Below are 25,713 nucleotides of genomic sequence, written 5' to 3'. Positions count from 1 at the left end.
ACCGCCCATTGCCCTTCCATTGGTCCGTTTGAAAGAACTGTGGGCACGCGCCGCCCGTAGCCTTAAAGGGGCCGTGCGCAGCCGCGTTTCCTTTAGAGCCTGACTGCTTGGTCCTGTGGGGAGGTCACCGGAGCGGGGAGCGAAGATTGAGACTATCCTGGAAGAAAGGTGTGTGAAGAGGTAGCTGTGCCTCCTGGGTGCTCAGCAGGTTTGCTTTACTTAATTGCAGGTATTTAAACTACTGTCAATTTAGTCGCTCAGTCGTGTCCAACTTTTTGCGGCCCCACGGACCACAGCATGCCAGGCCTCCTTGTCCATCACCAAGTCCTGGAGCTTGTTCAAGCTCATGTCCATCGAGTTGGTGATGGCAATCCAACCATCTCATCCTCTGTCGTCCCCTTCTCCTCCTGCCTTCAATCTTTCCCAGCATCAGGGTCTTTAACAATGAGTCAGTTCTTCGCATCGGGTGGTCAAAGTATGCAGCCAATACCTGGCAATTTTTTTTTTCCGGAGTCATTTTATTCACAGTTATTGAGGTGTAGCTGAGTGTGTGAGGGAAACCAGAAAGGCAACTAAGATACAGTGGAAGGAGGATGCATGGAGCCAAAACGATGGATCCTGGTCTTGGACCTGTTCTGAGTAAAGCACTTTTCTCAGTAAATCATCTGAAACTTAGTTTCCTCATCTGTGAACTGGGTTAATGATGTTTCCCTTATAAATTTAGTGTGTTGAATTAATATAACTAATTGAGTGTCTAGAAATGGGCTTTTAACAGTAATGCGTTCTTCGAAGACTTAATACTCTGGTTATTTGTAAAAATGAGAGACTTGGTTAATATGGTTCCTGAAATTCTTGTTTTGTCTCTACATTCAGTGTTTACATGAATAAGACCTGATCCTAGCTTCCAAGGAATTTGCAAACTACAGCTGTTAGAGGAATAAAACATATAGAACTAGTCACTAAAATTCAAAGCAATATGAGAACAATATAAAAGAAAAGCTGTAGATGTTTAAGGGAAGGGAGAAATTAGATGGGGGATGATCTGTGAAGGGGATGTATTTTTAACCTGAGATTTAAACAATATGTAGCCAAGAGGGTAAGAAATGTAGAAGGGATGGGTGAAAGTAATAAAACAATAGTTTTTGTTTTAATTTATCAAATCAGCAAAGATGAAAAAGGTTAACAACTTTTGGTTAGCTGAGAGTTAGAGAAATAGACATTCAAAGTCACTTGTTGGTAAAGGTATAACTGGTACAAACTTTTAGAAGGCCAATTTAACAGTTACTAAAATGTAAAATGTATATAGTCTCTGGCCAAATAATGCTACTGATGGGAATTTGTCATAGAGATTTACTCATGTATGCAAAGAAAAATGTACAAAGACATTCACTACAGCACTGATTTAGAAAACAAACACATTAACAACAAAAAATCCGGAAAATTACATGTTCATTTATAGGGAACTTATATAATTTATGGTATATCCATTCAATAGAATACTATGCAGCTGTTAAAAAGAATATGGTTAATCTATATGCACTGGTTAGAAAAATGCAGAAATTTTATTTAATTGAAAAAAAGGCAAGTTGCAGAAAAGCATACATATATGGACTGGTTTGGGGGCTTCCCCAGTGCCTCAGCAGTAAAGAATCCGCCTGCAATGCAGGGGCCATAGGAGACACAGGATCGATCCCTCACTTGGGAAGATCCCATGGAGGAGGGCATGGCAACTGACTCCAGTATTCTTGCCTGGGGAATCCCATGGACACAGGAGCCTGGTGGTTATAGTCCATTGGGTCGCAAAAGAGTTGGACATGACTGAAATGACTTGGCACATGGAATGATTTTATTATATATGGTTACAAATGTATGTGTATATGTGTGCATGCCTGAAAATGGTTAGAACAAGACAGGAATTTAAAAAAATTTAAGGGGGATGGGACTCATTAGGGAGGAAAATGAATTTTTTTACCACTGACACATTAAAAAAATTTTTCTTAATAGAAGGAGAAGGGAGACTGTCTAGTAGTGGGAAAAGTATGGCACAGAGACAAGAAAGTACATTTTATGTTGGGGGTTGAACCTGTGGGTTGATTTAGAACAGGGTTCATACTAGGAAGTTATTGGGACCCAAGAGTAGCTGAGAAAGGAACAATTTTTGGAGAGTCTTGAATACTAGGGTAAGGAATTTGTACTTTATTAAAGCAGGCAGTTAAGAGCTACTGAAGATATCTGAGCAAGGGAGTGACAAAATCAGAACTGAACTTTAGGAAAACTAACTAGCTTGATTCTCTAATTCTAAAATGGGTTAGAGTTGAGAGCCCAGTTAGGAGTCTGATATGAGCAGTGGAAATGATGAGAAAAGACTCAAGAAACAGGGAAGGTTTTGACAACAGACTGAGTTAGGAATAAAGGTGAGGGTGAGGCCCATTTAGAGAGATGAGTCAAAGAGTGTGGCCAGGATTTGAGCCTAGGGAATGGGAGGCAATGATTGCCCAAATGGAAGTAGAAAGTCAGGAGAAGCCAGTCTCAAAGGGAAGACAAGGTGTTTTGTTTCAGACCTGTTTACTTTTACTTAGCAATGAGACATGCAAATGGAATCGTGTAAGTAGGCCTAGGGAGTCCAGGATGAGAGTTGTGAGAAGAAATTGGACTCAAGTGATATAGGTTTAAGAATCACCTCCATGGAGTGAAAAGATGAAATTGTGGATGAGACCACAGAGTGGGAGAGTGGAGGGAATGAAAAGACGAGCGATGAGGACAGATCCACCGGCAGAGGGAGCGGGCAGGAGCCGATCTGAGCAAAAAGGTCAGCCTAATCTTTGAGAAACAGGCTAGCAGTATATAGAAATAGTCATCTTCGGTCATTAATCATTGAAATGTTTACTTTATTTAAATATTATCAGAAATAAATGGAAGATTACATGTAAGGAGAGAGTGATGGTAACCTGGAATTTGATGAATAAACAATGTACAGAGTCTAGATCCTGGAGGTTTAGACCTTAGAACAAGATGGCAAAATCCCTTTTTGTCTTATTTGGTTTAGGTGCAACCCCACTAGAAGGTGGGCATGAAATGTCTTGATTCCCTTAATTTATTCATTCATTCAGCAAATATTTTTTGAGCACCTAGTATGTGCAGGGACTGTTCTAGGCATTTGGGATTATCCATAAAATATACCTCCCCACCCCAAAAAAACTCCTCCTTTTATGGTGCTCACATTATAATGGGGAAACATAAACAATCAACACTTTAAAAATCGTATAGTATGTTATTGACAATATGTGCAATGGGAAAATGGAAAAGAATGAAACAAAGTGGAAGGAACTGGGAAGTGCAGTTGGAAAGACTATCATTTTATGAAGGGCAGTCAGAGTTTCATTGAGACCACATTTGAGCAAACACTTGAAAAAGGCCAAGCAGTTCACCATGAGTATATCTAGAGGAAGAAAGTGCTAACCAGAGGGAACAGCTATGCAAAGACCCTAAGCTGGGTGCATACCTGGCAGGTTTAAGAAAGAGCAGAGCATTTAGCAGCAGGAAGGTAGTAGCAGCTGCGGTCCTACTGACAGTAGAGAGAAGGGAGTGCAGATTCTATGGAGCCTTGTAGAAACCTAATACAGTACCTTGCCCATAGTAGATGCTCAGTGTTTAGCAAGTCCAGGATTATCATCAAATGGCATTTATCTATGTATTTATTAGACTCATGTACACATATTTTATTCCTGGGATCTCTCAATAGTTCCACCCATGGAAGTTAATAATGAAACCCTTGTGGACATTAGATATCTAAGTGAACACTGTGTTATTGCAACCGGAAGCAGGAACCAAATGCCAAACATTGTGGCTTCTGAGTAACTGTGCTGAGCATTTCTGAAAAGTCTGCAAGCGTTAGGACAGTGCTCATTCCATCGCAATCACAAGCCATTTTGGTGGAAACATCCGTGCCATGGGACATGGATCCATCCAGCCTAAAAGGAGCAGCTTCAGTGATTAACTTCAGCTCTTAGTCCAGGTACTCCCTGCATTATTCCCTGGAGACAGCAGTGGCAACATTAACACAGATCTTATGTGGCTGTGGGTTTCAGTGCCTCCAAGATGGCAAAGCCTATCCCATTTTGTACTTGGTTGCATTTAATACGTGCTGGTTGAATGAAGAATGAACAGCTTTTTTTTCTCTTATAGTCCATTTCTCCTTAGGCCCCAAAATGCAGGCTGTCCAAGAACTTTGACCACAGAAGCATCAGCTCCACCAAAGAGGAAGTATGCAGAAAGGAGAGATTAGGGACCTCTCTAGCAGGCTGTCAGCAGGCTTTTAAGGGCTGAAGGAAAAACCACTGAGAAGGGCAGGATAAGAGAAAGTTCTTGGCTCTTTGTGTCTTGTAAAATGAAATAAGCAGATTGGATAGCCTTGGGGCTAACTTCAGCCTTGGGTTTAAACGCAGACCCTTAATTAGGCTGTCTGGATCTGTTTTAATATCACATCAGGGTGTCTAAAGTTGTGACATGGAGCCTTGACAGGAAATAAAATTCTGTCCCCTATGCAGAGCTCTACTTAGCCTCTGTCGCCTGGGTAATGGGAGAATGATCTGGAGAGGAAAAAAATGGGTGAGCGAGGGAATGTTTCAAAACAAAGGCTGCCTAAAACATCCCCCAGCACATATCCTACTAGCTGGATCAGTTGAGTCATCTTCATAAATGAAGAAAAGGCATAGACTGTTTCTTAGCCACAAAAAGGGTTCAACCACATTTCTTTTATCATGTCCATTAGTAGAAATGACTAAAGTGCCCTTGAATGTCAGTGCATTATGCTTAGAACCTCCTACACCCTCAGCTCTTGTAGATGCTCTTTCTCGGTTCCTATGCACCACTGACTGTTTTCTTCTAGCCTAGGTTTGATGAAAACTTCAATTCATGCCTTGGAGACCTCTTTATGTTTTACAGAGATCTATTCATCTTATTCTGCTCTATTGACTATGCCAAAGCCTTTGACTGTGTGGATCACAATAAACTGGAAAATTCTGAAAGAGATGGGAATATCAGACCACCTGACCTGCCTCTTGAGAAACCTGTATGCAGGTCAGGAAGCAACAGTTAGAACTGGACATGGAACAGCAGACTGGTTCCAAATAGGAAAATGAGTACGTCAAGGCTGTATATTGTCACCCTGCTTAACTTATATGCAGAGTACATCATGAAAAACACTGGGCTAGAGGAAGCACAAGCTGGAATCAAGATTGCTGGGAGAAATATCAATAACCTCAGATATGCAGATGACACCACCCTTATGGCAGAAAGTGAAGAACTAAAGAGCCTCTTGATGAAAGTGAAAGAAGAGAGTGAAAAAGTTGGCTTAAAGCTCAACATTCAGAAAACTAAGATCATGGCATCTGGTCCCAACACTTCATGGCAAATAGATGGGGAAACAGTGGAAACAGTGGCTGACTTTATTTTTCTGGGCTCCAAAATCACTGCAGATGGTGATTGCAGCCATAAAATTTGCTTACTCCTTGGAAGGAAAGTTATGACCAACCTAGATAGCATATTAAAAAGCAGAGACATTACTTTGCCAACAAAGGTCTGTCTAATCAAGGCTATGGTTTTTCCAGTGGCCATGTATGGATGCAAGAATTGGACTATAAAGAAAGCTGAGCGCCGAAGAATTGATGCTTTCGAACTGTGGTGTTGGAGAAGACTCTTGAGAGTCCCTTGGACTGCAAGGAGATCCAACCAGTCCATCCTAAAGGAAATCAGTCCTGGGTGTTCATTGGAAGAACTGATGTTGAAGCTGAAACTCCAGTACTTTGGCCACCTGATGTAAAGAGCTGACTCATTTGAAAAGACCCTGATGCTGGGAAAGATTGAGGGCAGGAGGAGAAGGGGACGACAGAGGATGAGATGGTTGGATGGCATCACCAACTCAATGGACATGGGTTTGGGTGGACTCCGGGAGTTGGTGATGGACAGGGAGGCCTGGTGTGCTGCAGTTCGTGGGGTTGCAGAGTCAGACACGACTGAGTGACTGAACTGAACTGGACCCTCAAACATACCTTAAGCATTCCCACCCCAGGACCTTTGAACGTGCTGTGCTGCTTCCTCTTCCTTTGCCTAAATATCCTATCCCAATCGGCTGCATGGCTGAGGCCTCATATAACTACCTCAAATATTTCCCCTTGTCATTCATGTCCCCATCCCCAGCTGGTCACGCTGTCGGATCATCCTGACCTTTTTTCCTCTAGAGAATGCTTGTCAAGCCCTGAAGGGAATCCATTGGCTTGTTTATTGCCTGTCTTCATGCCACACCCTCCTCCTCCACTGACCTTAGCAGATTCGCTCCATGAGACTTGGTCGGTTTTGTTTGCTCTAATCCCAGAGGTGACTGCGGTGCCTGGCACAAAAGTAACACTCAGTAAGGAGGAGAAGGGGACACCAGAGGATGAGATGGCTGGATGGCATCACCGACTCAATGGACATGGGTTTGGGTGGACTCCAGGAGTTGGTGATGGACAGGGAGGCCTGGTGTGCTGCAGTTTGTGGGGTTGCAAAGAGTCAGACACGACTGAGCGACTGAACTGAACTGATTCATCTTCGGTTGCACAATTTGCTCAAATAATATAGAAAGAAAGGCAGTGACTGTATTTTGAACATAACTATTAATAGTTTGCAAAAATGTGTCCAGTTGGTTAGAACTTGACTCATTATCTCCCTACTTAGCAGTTCTAGATTTTATATCCAGAAAACCAGACAAGGAAGTCTCAACTCTTGTTTCAGCCCCAAGATTTCCTGGAAGGAACATACATACAAGTCTCAGGCCAGAAAGGACCTCAGCAATCATCTGGTTCAACCTTTTCATTTTACTGATCAGGAAGCTAAGAGTGAGCATACATGAAAACAGGGTGCTAGTCCCTGACGCTGTTACAGAATTCTCACTTGCCACTGGTCAAATTCTTGTCACGACCTGGGCCATCAGGCCAACCCCATTCTCCTCTGCCACCTCCTGCTGAGGCAGCAGGACAATCACAGGTTAGCAAAATGCATCCACCAAATTTTCTTCTTCCAGAAACACATCCAGTTTTCCAGGCAAATGGTGTGTGTTCAATGCATTCATTTTTTTCTCCCCATTTGAAAAGTTCTTCCTGACTTCCCAGCTCTAGTGGTCACTGTTCATAGCGTTGGCCTGTAATCCTGAGGCTCTGGAAAGGGGCACTTCCTACAGCTTGTGCCTTAGACTGGATTTCATTTCTTCAGATGTCCTCCTTTCCTCTCTGTTGTGATTTTTTTTTTTTTCTTCCCCAAAACAGAATGGTGGATGGTTGTCCTTGAGATATTCTACTTGTTTTTGTTCTAGCACACCAATCCCTCACCAAAGTTAGAAGAAATACACATGACAGTTTATACTCAGATCTCATCACTTATATACAAAAGAATTCGGTCCTTCTTGCTTCCTTTTTCTTTTTTGAGGGGGGTGGGGTGGTATTGGTTGACTCTAAGCTCTGTGATATTGTCTTTCTTGGTCATGCTTGGGCAGTGTCCAGCCCCTAGCAGATGAATAAATGGATGAATGAATGGGAACAATAGTCTGTAAATGGTTTGTGGCTTAGAAAATCAACTATTGACCCCTGACATCAAATTCCGTATCTGACATTAAGACTTGCATGATTCCCAATCTTCATCGAAAGGTATTATGTCCAGAGGCTGAAATGGGATTCCCCAATGCCTTGTTCTAGCCTTGAGATGTAATGGATGGGCTATGAGTAGATAGCTTCTTAAAAACAAAAGGAATTTTAGTTCATTTGACCCATTCTCAGAGTAATTGTGAAACACAACTAAGATCAAACAGAGCTAGTGGTAGACCTGGGACCGGAATTAGCCCTCCTTGTCCCCATCCCAGTACTTTTCTTTTAAGACATCAAACAGTCTTAACAGTGACCATCCCTGCGAGGTGAATTCAAGTTCTGTGACACCAAAGTCCTCTTAGACCTAGAACAGAAATAGAATGTATGTCATGGCCATACATGCCATGACGCTTCCTTTCGGTGTTCAAAGAAGGCTCCACTAACCATCAAGACACTTTTTTCCATTGGGTCTGGACAGAACCTCGGGCAGCCATGACCAACCAGAGTTGGCACTCACAATGAAACCTTCCAGCCACCCTGCTCTAGAGGGCATCAGGATTTCAGAAGCCAATGAATTCTGGTCTTAACCTGTCTTCTCAAGATGAGCTGAACCTCCAGCCAGAAACCTCCCACCTTTTATCACTCTTCACATCCCCAGAGGGCTTAGTGGTGATGTCTGCAAGCGGGTCTCCACAGCATGTTTCAGTCAGACAGAGCAGGTGCAGTTACTAGTCATGACTCCAAGCCAGGCAAGGTGATTAAGAAAAGCTAAATTTATATTAAATTATCATAAAGTCCTAAAATACTGAACATAGTGGTTAAATAACTCCAGAAAGTCCAATCTCTCCAGTGAGTAACGTTAAACCATTACACGTGAGCGTGGGAGAATCACTTCCATTAGTTTAGGACAGAGAGATTTTGCTTTTTACATAGTAAATCAGTGCTCAAATAGATATTTCTTCAAATATGTCCTTTCTACATTCTGAACAGCCCAAGTGCAATAAGATCCTTCCCCCTTTCCATGTGAGAAGATACCGTTTGGCTACTTTCTCTCCCCATCCCCAAATCCGAGGACCCAAAGTGCTCCTCCTTTTACTGCCCCGTCAAATGTGAAATGTCCCCCTTTCCTCCCAGGAGGGGGAACCTTTCTTTTCCAACTTTGTGTTCTGGGAGATCCTGCTTGGCCTGGCCTGGCTGTCCTTTGAGGATCCAGACCTGGGGCTGGCCACCGAGAGCAGGGCTAAGAGCCTGGCACCTGTCTCAAGTGATCTCAGAACCGACAGGAAAGGGTTAGCTCTGGTCTTCCCTTTTCACTCACGTTTGGCGGCTGATTTCTCAATGCCAGGAGCCCCAGGACATGTTTCAGATTTGGAAACTCAGCCTCGAGGCACCCCCATCCATCCTCAGCTCCTGTTGTGGCTTCTCATCCCTGGGTGAAAGAGGTCTGGATGTGCCCTGGGCTGAAAGGGCCTCCTCAGTGTTTCTCTCTACCTTTCTACTCCTTGCCCCCCTGACACACACACTTTGCATCTTTATTTAGGCCTCTTGGCCACAGGTGCCCACAAGGCTAGATCAGAATAAGCACATTAGGCACCGAAAAAAACAAACAAAACCCAGAAGAGCTAGGTAGGAGTTTAGGACAGTAAGAAGTCTCAGTTCCGCCAACATTTGTGTGACATACGTGCCTTTTCTGTGAATAAGCATGAACCCAGTGACGGCATCTCAGCAGGGAAGGGAGTCACCTAGCCGGGAGGACTTGGAGTGGGAACTTCAGCGCCCCCAGCTGCAGGCTCCTGTCCACTCGCTTAGATCCCTGAGCACCTGAGAGAACGCAGGAGACTCAGCCTCACGGACACTTCACTTTAGGCCCTGGGGGCCTCGAGTCTCTGACCTGATCGCTCGTCCCAGCCATTTGTTGAACTTAACGACCCTCCTTTGAGAAGTTGCTCCAGGATCTCTGTGCTCAGAATCCCAGAGAATGAGGAGGGAAGAGAGTGGCAGGACGTTAAAAGTTCAGGAGATGTGCTATGTTTGGCCTAAGAAGCACTTCTCAGACGTGGCAGAGACCCCGTGCTGAGGGCCCCCACACCTACTCAAGCCACTGGCTCACAACCTGGAGGCAGCAGGAGGGGATTCGTATTAGCCAGCAGCCCTGTGATAGGGGCCACCCCACCCCCACCCTCAGTCATCTGAAGGCAGAAAAGGCTCCAGGCATTCTGGCAGAAGGAAGAACAGCTTGAGCCAGACCCAGATAGATTTCTTCAATGCCTGCAGCTGGAAAAACAACTCTCAGGGCACGAATAATATCCACTGCCGGCAATGGACAGGCCACCCGGCCCAATCACCCTTGAAAGCTTTCTCGTGTTGCCAACACCCTCGAGGCTGGAGGTTCCCCAGATGCCCATGCCAGCTGGGCTGACTCCTCCTCCTCTCAGCCTCTATCCTTCATCTCTCTCTCTGGACATGACCCCAGCCCCCGATTCCAGCCCCCATTCAGCAAGCTCTCCTGGAGAAGCGGTCAGGCCAGCTCTGATGGGGGGAGTGCCTTCTTGGGTCATCAGCTCTGGCGGGGCAGGCAGTGAGGGTACCAGGGGATGGAGGTGGAGCTCTGTAATGATGAGGAATCGTTACCAGGCCTGGTTTCGGGGCGGCGGGGTGGGGGTGGGGGGGCTCAGGATGGACTGCAGGAGGTAAGGTTCGTGGTACAGTCCAGGTCTAAATTCTGAGGCTGCCCCATCATTTCTGGTGCACAGGTAGGTACGAACTCGGATGGAAACAGCTCGCGCAGAGGGCTCGGGGAGCAGTTAACAGGGGTGGGAGGAGGAGGAGCAGGACCAGCACAGAGGAAAGGGGCCTGCCGTACAAGCGAGCACGAGGACCGGGAGTCCACCAAGGAGAAGGAAGAGGCAGGGAGGGGAACGAGGCATTTAGACCTGGCTCTCCGAGGAGAGCTTGCGTTCGTGTCTCCAGCCTGTGTCGGGCAGGGAGCCCCGTCTTTCAGGAGTGGCTGCGGTGTGGACGCTGCTGCACTCGGACTGCTCTTCCTGCAACAGCTGCTCCGTTTCCATGTCGTCCAGGGAGCCAGAGCTGGCCTGGATGGACACGGTGTCTGTCTTCATGCACATGTGATCCCGAAGAAGGCCCCCCCGGGAGCTGCGCAGTTGCTTGAGGTCATCCCACTCGGCATCGTCGCCAGACAGGAGGCAGATGCCCTCGACAATCTTGACCTTCTCCTTGGTGTAGTTATGGTCAGGTCCACCCTGGGGTGGAGAGCGGAGAGACACAGTCAGTTGATCAGCTCTCTCTGAAGTGGGTGGATGGAGTAGGAGTGGGTGCGAAGAGTGCAAATATCTCACAGACAAATGGGGACATTTAGTCAGAGCCAATGTATAAGGCTGAGCCTAAAAGGAAAGGAGCAGCTTTGACGATCGTTACCATTTATCACACGGGGAGGTGGGAGAACCGCGACTTCCCGGCCTTGCGTGAGCCACGCACTGGCTGCGTCACCTGGGGCGAATCACTGAACGTCTCCCAACCTCAGGCTCACCTCTTTAGAGCAACAGTATTCATACCTCATAACCAATGGCTGTGAGCATCAAAAGAGGTGATCCATGAAATGCAATTAGTAGGTGCCTAACACATAAAAGCTAACACATAACATGCACTAAATCATGTTAGCTATTGTCACATCGCTAATGTGGTTTATTAATGGGACAGCATGCTAAGATACCTGATCAGAAGCAATTGACAGAGGCTGTTAAATGTTCATTTATTCAAGATTTTAAACCACTTTTGTGCTATTTTATTCTTTTTTTGTTTTTAAAGTAGAGTTGATTTACAATGTTGTGTTTCTGGTGTACAGTAAAGTGATTCAGTTAAAATTCTTTTTCAGATTGTTTTCCACTAAAGTTTATTACAAGATATTGAACACAGCTCCATGTTCTCTTTTAGTCTTAATTCTCTTCTTTCTAATGTTCTTAAGAAAAGTTTCAGAAGGTAAGGCAGAAAGGCTCTAGAAAACCCTTTCATTTGGGTTCTAAGTGTCAATCCACTGGGGTCCTGTAACCTACAAGCTTTTGTGTGAGGTTATTCTGACTCTGCTCCCATGAGCCTTGGGGCCATTCTCAAGCAACCAGGGATCGTTCCAAGGAAGCCTTAAGTTCTGCTCAGGCTTCTCCCTTTTTGGATTCCTCAAAGGATAGCCTTACCCCTGGTTTCTGGGGGATACCAACCAACATGCCACCACTGCCGAGAGAAAAATGAGCCATGGCTTGGGTTCTGTCCCTGGGATAGTGTTCCTGCCAAGAGCCCTGCAACTGCTGCTTTATTTTAGTAACAATTCAATTCCACAGATACTTATTGAGCCCCTACAATAAGCAGGATGCTTTGATGGTTACACAACATAAAATACGGTCCCTGCCTTCTGGGAGTCACAGCTCCCTCAATCAAGCAGAGAGAGACACAGACACAAGCCCACAGGCGCGCACACACATGCCCAGTCTCCAAGCACACGCTCCACGTTGGATTAGTGTCAGATAAGATGCAGAACACTGTGTCCTCATCACAGAGGCACGGGGTGAGTCAGGAAGAGTGGCTGACAGGGCACTAGCAATGGGGGATACCACTCCCTCTACAAACACACAGCAACAGGTACCTGAAATGAGGAAATCAGAAGAGAAAGGGTGAAAGACTATCAGAGGGGTGAAAGAGCTGCTGAGGAAAAAGCATACAACAGGAGAAAGAGTCACATGATTTTAATGTCTAACCTAGGGCCCTCATTGGGGTTCCTTTCTGGGGGCATCAGACATGCCAGGAGCCCAAGAAGCTTCAAGAGTCTTTCTCTCAAAGACATTAATAGAGAAGGGGGTCTGTCATCCCTGAAGCTGCAAGCTATCCCTACAGGTTCTGTTTTGGCTTGTAGTAGAAGGTTTTTTTAATAGGGGAATTCGTGGATCCTGAAATCACATGCTTATAATGTACAGCATATCAGTTATGCAGAGGAGCCCTGTCGGTGTGAGGGCTGGTTTTGACTGTGCTAGACAAGCCAAGAGAATCTCATATGGTCCCATATAGGATAATTTCTAATGAAGGGTTGCAGGATTTTAGGAAAAAAACAAGAGTCATATTAGACTAGGAAAATCAAAAGTCCTCAGTTATAGTCCCTCATTGAAACTGATGAGGGACTAGTTTTCATGCCTAAACATTCAGCAAATAATTTTTCACAACAAAGGAGTTAAAAGAACAAAAGCACATAAACTTTCAGAATTCTAGAGAAATTCCTTTAGATTCTGTGATAAAAGGAAGAACAGCAAAACACCAGCCGTTCCCAACTACAGCTTGGGTGCCAACAGCTTGGATCAGAGGTTAGAAAAGGGGAGTCCAGGAGTTCTGGGAGTTTGGGGTCACTTTAAAGGGGCACAGCCTCACTGCTGGGGAATGACAGCTCTAGAAGGGAAGGAACATCTGAGCCCGGGAAAACATGTTTGGGCAGGGAGGTACATACCCACATGCTTTCAGACCTACACCTCCTGGGATCTGCTTTCTTTCTTTTTATTTTTTAAATTGAATTTGTTACAGTATTGCTTCCATTTCTATGTTTTAGGTGTTTGACCCCAAAGCATGTGGGATCTTAGTTCCCTGCCCAGGGATCAAACCTACACCCTCTGTGTTGGAAGGTGAGGTCCCAACCACTGGACTACCAGGGACGTCCCTGGGATCCACTTTCTAACCTTGCTCCCACCAGGGCCCCTCAAGCTGGTCCCTCACAAGCTGCCGACCTCTCCAGAAACCCAAATCACACTCCATTCTTCTGTTCACTGTCGCTCCCAAGATGCCAGGACCACCCAGCATCCCTCCCTGCGGCCTTCCTGCTCAGGCAACTGGAGCGTAATCCCCCGGCCCCTCCAGAAACAAACTCTCAGATACAAGACTTCATGTTTACCTCTTTCTTATAACACAGCTGATTGTACATGGCCGGTTTGGGGGTCACTTCAATCTTCACTTCCTGAGTGGAAGTTCGGTAGGAGGGGTTGCTGTAGGTCAGGTTCCCCATTGCAGGATCAGTTAACTTGGACTTTTTGTGTCTTTGGAAGAAAAAGGGATGAGGAATTAGTTCAGATCTGTGTGGGGAGGATATCTGGGGAAGCTGTCACCCACATGCGGCAGGCAGCCTCGCAGTGGGCCCCATCTCCTGGTTCTCCACCTTTTGAATCCCTGCCCCGTGAGCTGAGCCTGCTGACTTGCTTCTGTTGAACAGAACGTAGAAAAGCGCGGGATACTAGATTCGGTTACAAGGAAGCTCCCGACAAGGAAACCGGCTCCCCTCTCGGCTTGCCCTCCCCTCCCAGTCTCTCTCCCACTTCTGTTCTGAGGGGTGCAGGCTGCCAGGTCGCTAGTTGTTCTATGCAAAGGCCCACAAGGCAAGGAACAGACGAGAGAGGCCTCCAGCCCACAGCCTGCAAGGAATTATATCCTGTGCTCAGAAGGGAATCCTTGCCCTTCCTCTTCCAGTCAAGTCTCAAGACTGGAACCCTGGCTGACACCTGGATTGCTGCCTCGTGAGACAGCCTGAGGCAGAGGCACCAGCTAAGCTGCACCCAGATTTATGACCCACAGAAACTGTGAGGTAATCACTGGTTGTCACTTTTAAGTGGCTAAGTTTGGGGTTAATGTTGTACAGCAATAGAAAACGAATATGCCAAGCTTTAGTGTCGAGACAGACCTATGTTTCAATCCCACTTCTGTTACTTAGTAGCTGTTAGGGATGTTGGTGGACATAATCTAAACTTTCTGAACCTTAGATCCTCATCTGTAAAGTGAGGAACAATAATACCTGTATTATAAGGTGGTGGTGGCATTGAGACATATTCATTAAATGGTAGCTGTTACTATTATTACTGTTGTGGTAGTCGTGGTTTAGTCGCTAAGTCGTGTCCGACTCTTGCGACCCCATGGACTGTAGCCTGCCAGGCTCCACTATCTGTGGGATTCTCCAGGCAAGTATACTGGAGTGGGCTGCCATTTCCTTCTCCAGGGGAATCTTCCCAACCCAGGACTCGAACCCGGGTCTCCTGCACTACAGGCAGATTCTTTACCGACTGAGCTATAAGGGAAGCCCATTACTATTGTAGCTGTTGTTATTAGCAGAAAGATGTTTTTGCCGTGAGTTGCATTTAAAGCATTTAGGGGAAAATATATATAGAGAGAGTGATAAAAAAAATATTCTAACTTGAAATTTAGGATTCCCAGGAGGACTCCTACTGAGCAATGACACATCACCCAACATTGTCATACAGGGTTGTGTTTGCGTGAAGAGAAAATCACTTCTAAATGGTTTGAGGCAGTGTGGGATGGTGGCAAAAAGCAAAGATGCTAGATGAGTGCCAGCTCTGCCTCTTACTCTGTGACCTTGGGTGACATCCCCTGTCCTCAGTATCCTAGTCCATAAGGAAAACCCCGAGGGTTGCTGGGGTCATGAAATGAGGAAATGACCTGTGATGTGCCTAGGGAAGAAGGGTACACAGTCAGGTGTCTGCCCTTCCCTTCTGCTGCTCTGCCCAGGGACCCAGCTTTGAAATGAGGTTGGTCAGAAGCTGAATCAGTGAGTGGGCAGCTTCAAGGAGGTCCCAAACGTGCTAATGGGGTTCCTCAGCCAACATGTGGCCCCTGCAGTAGGGCTGAGGTTACCTGTACAGCATCAGAGCCGCAATCACCACCAGAATCAGCAGAACGCTGAGGAGTCCACCGATGACGTAGCTGGCGTGAAGTCCTTCCCCTGGGAAGAGCAGAGGGATGCTAGGTGGGGACCAGGGATGCTCTTCGAGCTGGTGTGAGGGGTGGGGGATGGAAGGCTCCTTTTTGCCTCCCACACCATCTGAGGACAATTACAGGCCTTCTTCTCAGGGAAGAGGCCACAGGGGGTGGGCAGAGGGGGCTGAGGCGAAATCTATCACTCTGTCAGCATCTCTAACCCCAGTTCTACCACTTACTAGCTGTGTGACTTATGGCAAGATGCTTAACTTCTAAGCCCAAGTTTTCTCATCAGTTAAATGTAAATAATAAATTCCTCATTTATTATTTATATTTAATAATAAATACATAACATCAAATAATAAATGTATTACATCTGGAGATTGAAAGTGAGCGTGTATATACAAATACATATGCATACACACGTGCACACATTTGTCATTTAGTCACTAAGTCACGTCCGACTCTTTGCGACCCCATGGACTATAGCCCACCAGGCTCCTCTGTCTCTGGGATTTCCCAGGCAAGCATACTGGAGTGGGTTGCCATTTCCTTCTCCAGGGGTTCTTTCTGACCCAGGGGTCAAACTTGCAGCTCCTGCATCGTCAGGCGGGTTCTTTACCACCGAGCCACCAGGGAAGCCCATGCACACACAAATGTGGCTTAATAAATAAATGCCTGGCATACAGAAAGCACTCCAGAAGTGGCAGTGATTTATGGTTGTTCTTTCTATGAATTTAGTCTACGGAAAGGGTTCGTCAACTCCAGAGTCCCCGTGAAGGTTCCTCAAGATCTCAATGGACACTTCAATTTCTTAGCTCTTGTTTTTCAAAACAGATGGACACCGGGGGCTTACCTGGAGCAGCAGGCACGGCCTCATTGGAATGCGCACAGAGGCCCAGCCGGGCATCGTTTTCAGAGCATCTGTGGGACAGAGAGAACTGAATGTGAAAGCTACCTGTATTCAACAAAGATCTTGCCTTCCACCAGGAGAAGGGAAAAGTCCTGAGAGGACCAGGCAGAAGGCCTGGGATCAGGGCTTTCAGACAGGAGACTGTACCATATAGGAGAGGTCAGACGCAAGGAGCGGGCAGGACCAGGAAATAGAGAAATCAGCTGAGTCTTCAAGATGCTACATGGAACTCTGCTCAATGTTCTGTGGCAGCCTGGATGGGAGGAGCATCTGGGGGAGAGTGGATATGTGTACATGTATGGCTGAGTCCCTTTGCTGTGCACCGGAAACTATCACAACACCGTTAATCAGCTATTTATTGTTGTTGTTCAGCTGTGTGTGACCCCATGGACTGCAGCACACCAGGCTTCCCTGTCCTTCACCATCTCCCCGAGCTTGCTCAAACTCCTGTCCATTGAATCGGTGATGGCATACCCCAATACAAAATAAAAAGTTAAAAAAAAAAAAAATCCTGCGCTTCCCTGGTAGCTCAGAGGTAAAGAACCCGCCTGCCAATGCAGGAGATATGGGCTTGATCCCTTGTCCAGGAGGATTCCATGTGCAGCAGAGCCCGTGCTCCACGACAAAAGCTACCGTAATGAGAAGCCCACGCACCTCAACTGGAGAGCGGCCCCCACTCACCACAACTAGAGAAAAGCCCGTGCAGCAACGAAGACCCAGCACGGCCAGTAAATAAATACAAATTATTTTTTAAAAGATGCTATATCACATTTACATGTTTTAAAATATATAGTCTTTTGTTGTTTTTTGCCCGTGAGGCTTGTAGGATCCCAGAATCCCCGACCAGGGATTAAAGCCAGGCCCTTGGCAGTGAAGGGGCATCCCAGGTGGCACTAGCGGTAAAGAACCTGCCTGCCAGAGCAGGTAGATATAAGAGACCTGGGTTCAATCCCTGGGTCGGAAAGATCCTCTGGAGAAGTGGCAACCCGCTCCGGTATTCTTGCCTGGAAGACCCCACGGACAGAGGAGCCAGGCGGGCTGCAGTCCACAGGGTTGCACAGAGTTGGGCTCGACTGAAGCAACTTAGCATCCACGTGGCAGTGAAACAGTCACAACTGACTACACTGCCAGGGAATTCCCAAAATATGTACTCTTTAAATAGGATTCTTTAAAAAGAAGAAGCAGGTCTGGGAGTGAACTGGAAGTCTGCTGAAAGAATACTAAAGACATCAAATAGTAGGCTTTATTAAACTACCAGGATGAGTGGGAAGAAGCTACCAGTCAAGCAAACCTCTCACTGGGTAAAGATAATCACAAGATCTAGAAAGACCTGAAAAAATATATATATTGTTTTTCTCTCCTTCAGTCTTTCACATGGGAATATGCAAAACATCCAGAGAGAGGGCTTAGATAACTAACTTGAAATGCTGAGAAGGTAACTCCTTTGGGGCACGTTCTGAGCTGGCAATTAAAGGTGTGTCCTAAAGGTTAGAGCCCCCGGAGAGGGAAATGGCAACCCACACCAGTATTCCTGCCTGGAAAATCCATGGACGGGGAAGCCCAGCAGGCTACAGACCATGGGGTCACAAAGAATCAAACATGACTGAGCGACTGACACGTGAAAGGTTAGAGAAAAGCTGCTTGCAAAAGCATCTGAAACCAAGGTGTACTGAGTCTTCAAATAGAACTCTGAGAGGAAGAAAATATCTGAGTTGGTTCAAAAGCTCTCTAAATAAACCCAAATAAAATCAGATTAATAATGATTTTTAGTGCTTAAAAGTTAGTGAGAAAGGTACGTGTTTATATATGTTTATATCATATAACATTTCTATATAAACTAACAAGAGAAAACAGGCCACCACAACATTGGAAAGCAATTATCCTCCAATTAAAAGTAAATTTAAAAAAGAGAAAATGGGGCACATAGAATAAATTTGATCTAATTTCAGGGACAAGAGTCTAGAGTTCTCATCAGGGATTATTACTATGTTTCTGTTTTCAGAATTGAAATCAAGTATTAATTACCTTTTAAGCTACAATTGATATTAAAAATACTTTACAGTGAAAATGATCTAATAGAAAAATGCCTGAGAAGATACACATCAAAATAGTGAAAATAGGAAATGAAATAAATACCTGAAAAAGGTATCCGCACTCCACATTCAATGTAGCATTATTTATAATAGCCAAGACATGGAAATCACCAAAGTGTCCATCAGTGGATGAATGGATGAAGAAAATGTTTGTATAGGGACACGATGGAACATTATTCAGCCATTAAAAAGGGGCGACATTCTGCCATTTGCAATAACATGGATGGACCTTAAGGGCATTATGCTAAGTGAAATAAGTCAGACAGAGATATCACTTATATGTGGACTCCGGAAAAAAATTAATAGATACAATCAACATCATACAGATTGGTAGTTGCCAGAGATGGGGGGTTGGGGGTAGATAAAATAAGTGAAGATGGTCAAAAGGCACAGACTTCCAGTTATAAGTCCTGGGGGTGCAATGTACATCATAGTGACTACAGTTAACAATACTGTATATTTGAAAGTTGCTAAGAGAGTAGTTTAAAATTTTTTTAAATTAAATTTACTTATTTTTAATTGAAGGATAATTGCTTTACAGCACTGTGCTGGTCTGCCAAACACCAACACGAGTCAGCCGGAGGTACGCCTGTGTCCCCTCCCGCCTGAGCCTCCCACCCTCTGGCCTCCCCCCACACCCCCCTCGGTTCTCACAGAGCCCGGGTTGAGTGCCCCGGGTCATGCAGCAGATTCTCACTGGCTGTCTGTTTTACACATGGTAGTGTATATGTTTCCATGTTACTCCCTCCGTACGTCCCACCCTCTCCTTTCTCCCCCACCCCACCCCATGTCCATTGGTCTGTTCTCTATGTCTGCATCTCCACTGCTGCCCTGCAAATAGGTGCATTAGTATCATCTTTCTACATTCCATATATATGCATTGACATATGACATTTGTTTTCCGCTTTCTGACTTACTTCACTCTGTATAATAGGCTGTACAGGTTCACCCACCTCATTAGAACTGACTCAAATGTGTTCCTTTTTATGCCTGAGTAATATTCCATTGAATATATGTACCACAGCTTCTTTATCCATTCATTTGTAGATGGACATCTAGCGTGCTTCCATTTCCTAGCTATTGTAAATAGTGCTGCAGTGGACATTGGGGTACATGTGACTTTTTCAATTTTGGTTTCCTCGGGGTATATGCCTAGTAGTAGGACTGCTGAAAGAGTAGATTTTAAAAGTTCTCGTTATAAGAAAAGAAATTGGATATGTGTGGTAATGGATGTTAACTAACTAGACCTATTGTGGTAATCATTTTGCAATATACATATATAACAAAAAAACCACTAAAGGTAATTATATATGAGTATATGGGTACTTCTTTCATCTTTACTCCTATTTGTATTTCCAGATTATTTTTTTACTAAGCATAAATAAAAAACATATTTATTAGACTTTCTCTAAGTTGAATATAACATATTTCATCAATTTTAAGATAAGCATTTTTTTTTCTATATTCTTACATCTCTAAAATAGGGCTATGTCTTACAATTAATGGCATACCACAATTGCTGTTGGTTATTTTTTCAGTTTAATCTCTCAAATCAGGATGCATTTTAAATTGACAGCACTTTCAGCTTAATGAAATACAGTGTTTTATGCTTAATTTGAGAACTATTCATGATTATGCTTGCTTATTTAATAATGGGGTATGTGTGTGTGTGTGCGTGTGCGCACATACATGCCTGTTTTAGTGTTACAGGTCATTATAAGCTAAGGCCATCATATACCTGGGAATGTCTCAGATTACAAAGCCCCAGCCCAGAGACCACTATGACTTGGTGACTTCTAAGCAAAATGAAGGATAAGACCATGTGCTAAACCTGTTCTGCCAGAGCAGAGATCACAGAAAGAAAGGAAGAAGGAGGAGTGCCAGGTGGAAACTTCCTGAATAATTTCTCTCTAAAGCTGCTCTTAAAGCTTCTTGCTTCCAGAGCTATAAAAAAAAAAAAATCACTTGCAACAATCTATAAGACTAAATATCATCTCCAGTTCCAAACAGCAGGGACTAGTGGATAATGATGTAATCCATTTCCCATCTGTCAGAATTATCAAGCTGGGACTATGGTGGTCTGCTGGCAGGGGATGAGATTTGGATCAAAGAGCCCTCAGTCCCATACTAAATGCACTTACCTCCCTTCCACCTCCTCCAGAGATGTACGGGTCCGGGTGGTAGAAGAACGCAGGGTAGTCGGTAACGTGTTGGGTAGCACAGGGCTTCTTTCACTCATACTAGTAGCTCTGGGAGCTGGGGGCACCAGGCCAGGTACTGGAGAGAAAACAAGGGCTGGAGTGAACCACTGGAGCCCCAAATATCTACCTGTGCTCCAAGAGAACCTGACAGAGCAATCTTTTAGCTGTCCTCATCCTAGGCACCCCTGTTAGATGTCCTTCTTAATAAAAAGGATTTGGTTTCCAATAGTAACAGCTCTGGATGGGCTAGCTGGCCCACAAAGGACAGGAAGAAAGTCATGAACAGGTCACAGCAGGGATCAGGGACTCAGGAGAGCTGATTTCCATTCTAGTAAATCCCAGAAGCCAGGGACTTCCCTGGTGGTCCAGTGGCTAAGAACCTGCCTTCCACTGCAGGGGATGTGGGTTTGATGCCTGGCTGGGAAACTAAGATCCTACATGCTGCAGGACAACTGAGCCCATGTGCCCCAACCAGAGAAAGCCCGGGCACGGTAACTACTAAGCCCACGGGCTCTAGAGCCCGAAGCCCACATTCCACAACAAGGAGCCAGTGCGCTGCAACTAGAGAAGGCCCCACGTGCCGCCAGGAAGACCCAGCACAGCTACATACATAGACACATACATACGTACACACCAGAAGCCAAGCAGACCCGGCTTTGTGCCATTCCAAACCTCAAGCTCATTGCTCCTAGTCACTCTGCTGTAAGATCCCCTGCGGGACCGTCTCACCCAAATGGAAAAAGCTGCTGATCCCCGGCCCTTGCAAGGGCTCCGCTTTTTTTTGGGGGGGGGTGCCCATCAGTCTAACTCACCAAGGGAGCAGGGCCGGCCGTCGGGCTCATCAGGACAGGCACACACAAAGTCCGAGGTTCTGGCAAAGCAGAGGTGGGTGCAGCCGCCGTTGTTCACGCCACAGGCGTTGGTCCCTGGGAGCAAAGCAGATGAAGGTCTGACCTGGGGTACAATCAGGTCTCCCTGATTGTACAATCAGGTCTCAGGAAATTCAGGGCTCCCTGACTCCCAGGGACAGTGGGGCAGGAAGGAGGGGTATAACAACTGGGGGCCAAAAAGGCCTAAGAGCTTCAGGTGTGAACCTGCGGCTCTCCGGTGGCTCCCACCGTCTTGGTTATTAACAGTCCTTGGGGTGACCAGTGAACCCCACCAGTGGTACGGAAGCAGCCTCCGGACCGGGAGCCCACCTGTCTGCCGCTGAGGGGAGACCACGATGATATCCATGAGTCCCTCCACATTCGCCAACACCGTCTCCTTGTTCCGGCCCGAGTACTTGTCCACACGCTGGATGGACTTGGTCTGCCAGTCTGTCCAGTAGATCCACCTGTCCTGCTACTCAACAGGGAGACCCCAAAAGGGTAACTATTAATAGGCAGACCCCACGACAGCTTCCGTGCCTCAGCCCATTTGTTCCCGCTGCCCAGCTGCCCTCTTCTTCATATATCCAGGTCAACTCGTATGCATCCCCACATATGACATTACCCAGGAGATCTCCCCCAGTCCACAGAGAAGTCACCCTTCTCTCCATGCTGTTCTGAGCCGTGTCCTCACTTCTACCCATGGTCATTGTTTTACATATCTATCTGTCCTGCCAGATTAAGTCCTTCAAGGACAAGAATGTGCTTTATTCATCTCTCAATTTCCAGCACTAACACGTTGGCTCACTAACACTGAGCCAATCAGGTGGCTCAGTGAGTAGCTCAGTGAATAACTGAGTTCCTGTATCTAGCAAACAGGAGTAAATTCTGGAGGTGGGGGGTCCTTCACTCACAGCCCCGGCCCAAGTTCCCTGGTTACCTCTGCAGGCAGCGGCCTTCTAATTCAGTGATCTTGAGATTCTCAACCAGGGGAGGAAGTGCAGTGTAGGTGGTTCCCCTCCCATCCCTAGGGTATGCATCAGAAACCCCAGGGAAACTTGTAGACTAGGAAACTAAACTCAGTCTAATCCTGTAGTTTTACATGTGGAGTATGAGGTGGGAAAGCCTATCATTAAGTAAAGTCAGAGAAAATCTTTTGGCTGGAAGGATATAATGCAGAATGCAGATCAAGTGGATGTTTTGTCAAAAAAAGGACAAAGATTTTTGAATAACTGAGCATCCCTGTTTTGGCCCCTGCCTTGGTATACCTTTTTCCTTCCTTGCATTGTTTTACAAGGTTAGAACTCTTAAAAAATAATGTCAGCCAATACTAATTAAAATGATCACAAATAACACACCCCGAGTGGCAGGCACTGTGTTAATGCTTTGTGTATATTTCGGGCTTCCCCCTGGTAGCTCAGATAGTAAAGAATCTGCCTGCAACGCGGGAGACCCACGTTCCATCTCTGGATTGAGAAGATCCCCTGAAGAAGGGAATGGCTACCCACTCCAGGATTCTTGCCTGGAGAATTCCATGGACAGAAGAGCCTGGCAGGCTGCAGTCCATGGGGTCATGAAGAGTCGGATATGACTTCAGGAGGACACTATTATTAAACTCGTTTCTCTTATAAGTAAGTGAAGCTTAGAAAGTTCAGTATCTTGTGCAAGTTGCCCAGTCAGTTCAAGACCCAGGCAGAACTTGAACCCACAGAGCTGGCTCGTTGGAGGCACTCACCCAATAAACTTACTGACTGGCTCGTTGCCTCAAAACGCTGGCTCTCAGCCACTCCACTTTCTGGCTGTTAAGTGAGCTGCCTGAGTTTGTGTGCTGGGACCATGGCACTGGGATCAACCGGGGAAATTGTTAAAAATGAATATTCCCAGCCCGACCCTCAGGAGGCAGGTCCTTTATATCAGATGCCCAGGAATGTTCATTCACACAGGTCCCAGGGCTGACTCCATGTGCAGCTGTGGGAGAGCCACCCCTCTGAATGCTAGAATGTGAGCGATCGGGAGCAGCAGGGCGCATGGTGGCAAGGCTTCTCTGTACAAGAATCACTCCTAAAATGGGCTTCCGTCGCACACCTGTTCAGCGGCATTTGGGGCAGACAGAGCCCCAAGCAAGTACCCCCCATCAAGGAGGGTGAGTCCCGTTCTCCGAGTCAGTACCTGAGTGAGGGCAAAGGGGTGCGACACGTGGCTGACCAGCACCTGTCGGAGCTTCCCGCTGAGGTCAGCGCTCTCAATCCGATCCAGGTGGGCGTCCACCCAGTAGATCCTGTGAAGGAGAAAAGGTGGCTGCTGACGACGTGAGCCAGAGAGCCCAACCCTGCCCTCGGGGAGCTGGCTGTCCCCTCCTGAGCTGAGCTGGCGGGTGCTGTGAGCAGTCATGGTGACTTGATGAGGGGGGTCACTGGGAGTCCCTAAGCTGAGGAGTGGAATTTGGATGGTGACTCATAAGTGGGGAGGCCAGGGCGGTTCTGGAGAGGAGTTGAAATCAAGTGACCTCAGGGGAGCCAGCACCCCATCTCGTCTTCAGCAACTCGATCACCCTTTGACTCCTACAGAGACATCACTTGGCTGAAAAAGGCCCGTCTAGTCAAAGCTATGGTTTTTCCAGTAGTCATGTATGGATGTGAGAGTTGGACTATAAAGAAAGCTGAGCACTGAAGAAGTGATGCTTTCAAACTAGTGTTGGAGAAGACTCTTGAGAGTCACTTGGACTGCATGGAGAAACAACCAGTCCATCCTAAAGGAAATCAGTCCTGAATATTCATTGGAAGGACTGATGCTGAAGCTCCAGTACTTTGGCCACCTGATGAGAGCAGCTGAATCAGGGGAAAAGACTCTAATGCTGGGAAAGATTGAGGGCAGGAGGAGAAGGGGACGACAGAGGAGGAGATGGTTGGATGGCATCATCGACTCAATGGACATGGGTTTGAGTAAACTCTGGGAGATAGTGAAGGGCAGGGAAGCCTGGCATGCTGCAGTCCGTAGAGTTGCAAAGAGTCAGACACGACTTAGCAACTGAACAACAACAACAAAATAAAATAAAAAATAAAAACACGTAAACCAGATAAACAAAGCCCACCTGAGGGTTGAGTGCTGGGTTCAGTGACTCCTGCCCCAAGAATGTTACCTCATCCTTCTCACTGCTTGCTCTTCCCTACCCACCAAGAAGCTTTCTACTTTTTTGTTTTCACTACTTCAATCTCGGTTTTCCTCTCCTCTGCCCACCCAGTTTCCAGGATGCTGTCTGGGATAGGATTCCCACCTGCGGGTATCATAGTCCAGGGTAAGTCCATTGGGCCAACCCAGGTCTGTGTTGATGAGGACCTTCCGCTCAGAGCCATCCAAGTTCGCCCGTTCGATCTTGGCAATGTGGCCCCAGTCTGTCCAGAAGAGGTACCTGGGACATGATGGTGCCATCAGCAAGGCATGGGAAGATGGCACCCAGAGGTTGAGAGAATACCATTAATATCGAGGCATATTCAAGTGCCTCCTCCCCAGGCCCTTCTCCCCTGGATCTCTTTCCTGCTGGCCAAAAACTTACCCCTTCCTGGGGAAAACAGCGATGGCCCGAGGCTCATCCAGGCTGTTGTTGATCAGCACTTTGCGGCAGGAACCGTCCAGCCTCGATGCTTCAATGGTATTGCGGCCCGTATCTGTCCAATATAGATTCCGGGCCACCCAGTCCACTGCCAGCCCGTCAGTGGTCTTCAGCCCACGCCCGATCACTGTCTCCATATTGCTGCCGTTCAAATCTGCTCGCCTTGAGGAACAGCCCAGGGTTAGATGACTGATTAGATCAGCAATAGGCTGATACCCCTTTAATCCACATTCCCAGAGTTGGATTCCCACTACACTGTAAGCTCCACAGGGGCAGGGAGCAAGTATTTATAAGTACATGCATGCATGTGTGCATGCTAAGTAGCTTCAGTTGTGTCCGACTCTCTGAGACCCTGTGGATTGTAGCCTGCCAGTCTCCTCTGTCCATGGGATTCTCTAGGCAAGAATAATGGAGTGGGTAGGCACTCCTCTTTCCAGGGATCTTCCTGACCCAGGGAGCAAACCCATGTCTCTTAAGTCTAACCTGCGTTGGCAGGCGGGTTCTTTACCACAAGTGCCACCTGGGAAGCCCATTTATAAGTACATTCCTCAGCGTCTAGCACAATAGGTATTCAAAATATTTGCAGAGCTAATGAATAAGGTATTGGGAGGACAGAGTGTTTCCTGCTCTAGGTAGGTGGCATTTGGACCCACATCTTGCCA

At 46.4% G+C, this 25,713-nt stretch overlaps 1 protein-coding gene and 1 long non-coding RNA gene across 4 annotated transcripts in view; one reads left to right on the top strand and one right to left on the bottom strand.

Annotated features, from left to right (window-relative positions):
* The first annotated feature begins 83 nt into the window (after positions 1-83).
* On the top strand, positions 84-7,575 carry LOC139037078 (uncharacterized). Of its 2 annotated transcripts, none has more exons than XR_011489872.1 (2): positions 84-229; positions 4,945-7,575. It is a non-coding gene; the product is annotated as an uncharacterized lncRNA (long non-coding RNA). The 2 variants fall into 2 exon arrangements; XR_011489871.1 differs by having other exon boundaries at positions 4,889-7,575.
* Positions 7,576-8,371: 796 nt separating this feature from the next.
* The window catches only part of LRP4 (LDL receptor related protein 4), a 52,241-nt gene continuing 34,899 nt past the window's right edge, over positions 8,372-25,713 (bottom strand). For both annotated transcript variants that reach the window (XM_070473085.1, XM_070473086.1), the window contains exons 29-38: positions 24,995-25,213; positions 24,716-24,850; positions 23,611-23,719; positions 21,772-21,916; positions 21,385-21,498; positions 20,513-20,648; positions 16,222-16,289; positions 15,303-15,390; positions 13,558-13,699; positions 8,372-10,876 (exon numbers count right to left, since the gene is read on the bottom strand). In XM_070473085.1, coding sequence (XP_070329186.1) covers positions 10,544-10,876; positions 13,558-13,699; positions 15,303-15,390; positions 16,222-16,289; positions 20,513-20,648; positions 21,385-21,498; positions 21,772-21,916; positions 23,611-23,719; positions 24,716-24,850; positions 24,995-25,213 — 1,489 coding nt within the window. In that variant the 3' untranslated portion in view covers positions 8,372-10,543. The remainder of the gene's footprint in view (positions 10,877-13,557; positions 13,700-15,302; positions 15,391-16,221; positions 16,290-20,512; positions 20,649-21,384; positions 21,499-21,771; positions 21,917-23,610; positions 23,720-24,715; positions 24,851-24,994; positions 25,214-25,713) is intronic.

The sequence above is a fragment of the Odocoileus virginianus genome, chromosome 10 (genome assembly GCF_023699985.2).
Source record: "Odocoileus virginianus isolate 20LAN1187 ecotype Illinois chromosome 10, Ovbor_1.2, whole genome shotgun sequence".
Classification (NCBI taxonomy): Eukaryota; Metazoa; Chordata; class Mammalia; order Artiodactyla; family Cervidae; genus Odocoileus; species Odocoileus virginianus.
This window is presented reverse-complemented; position numbering and strand designations above follow the sequence as displayed.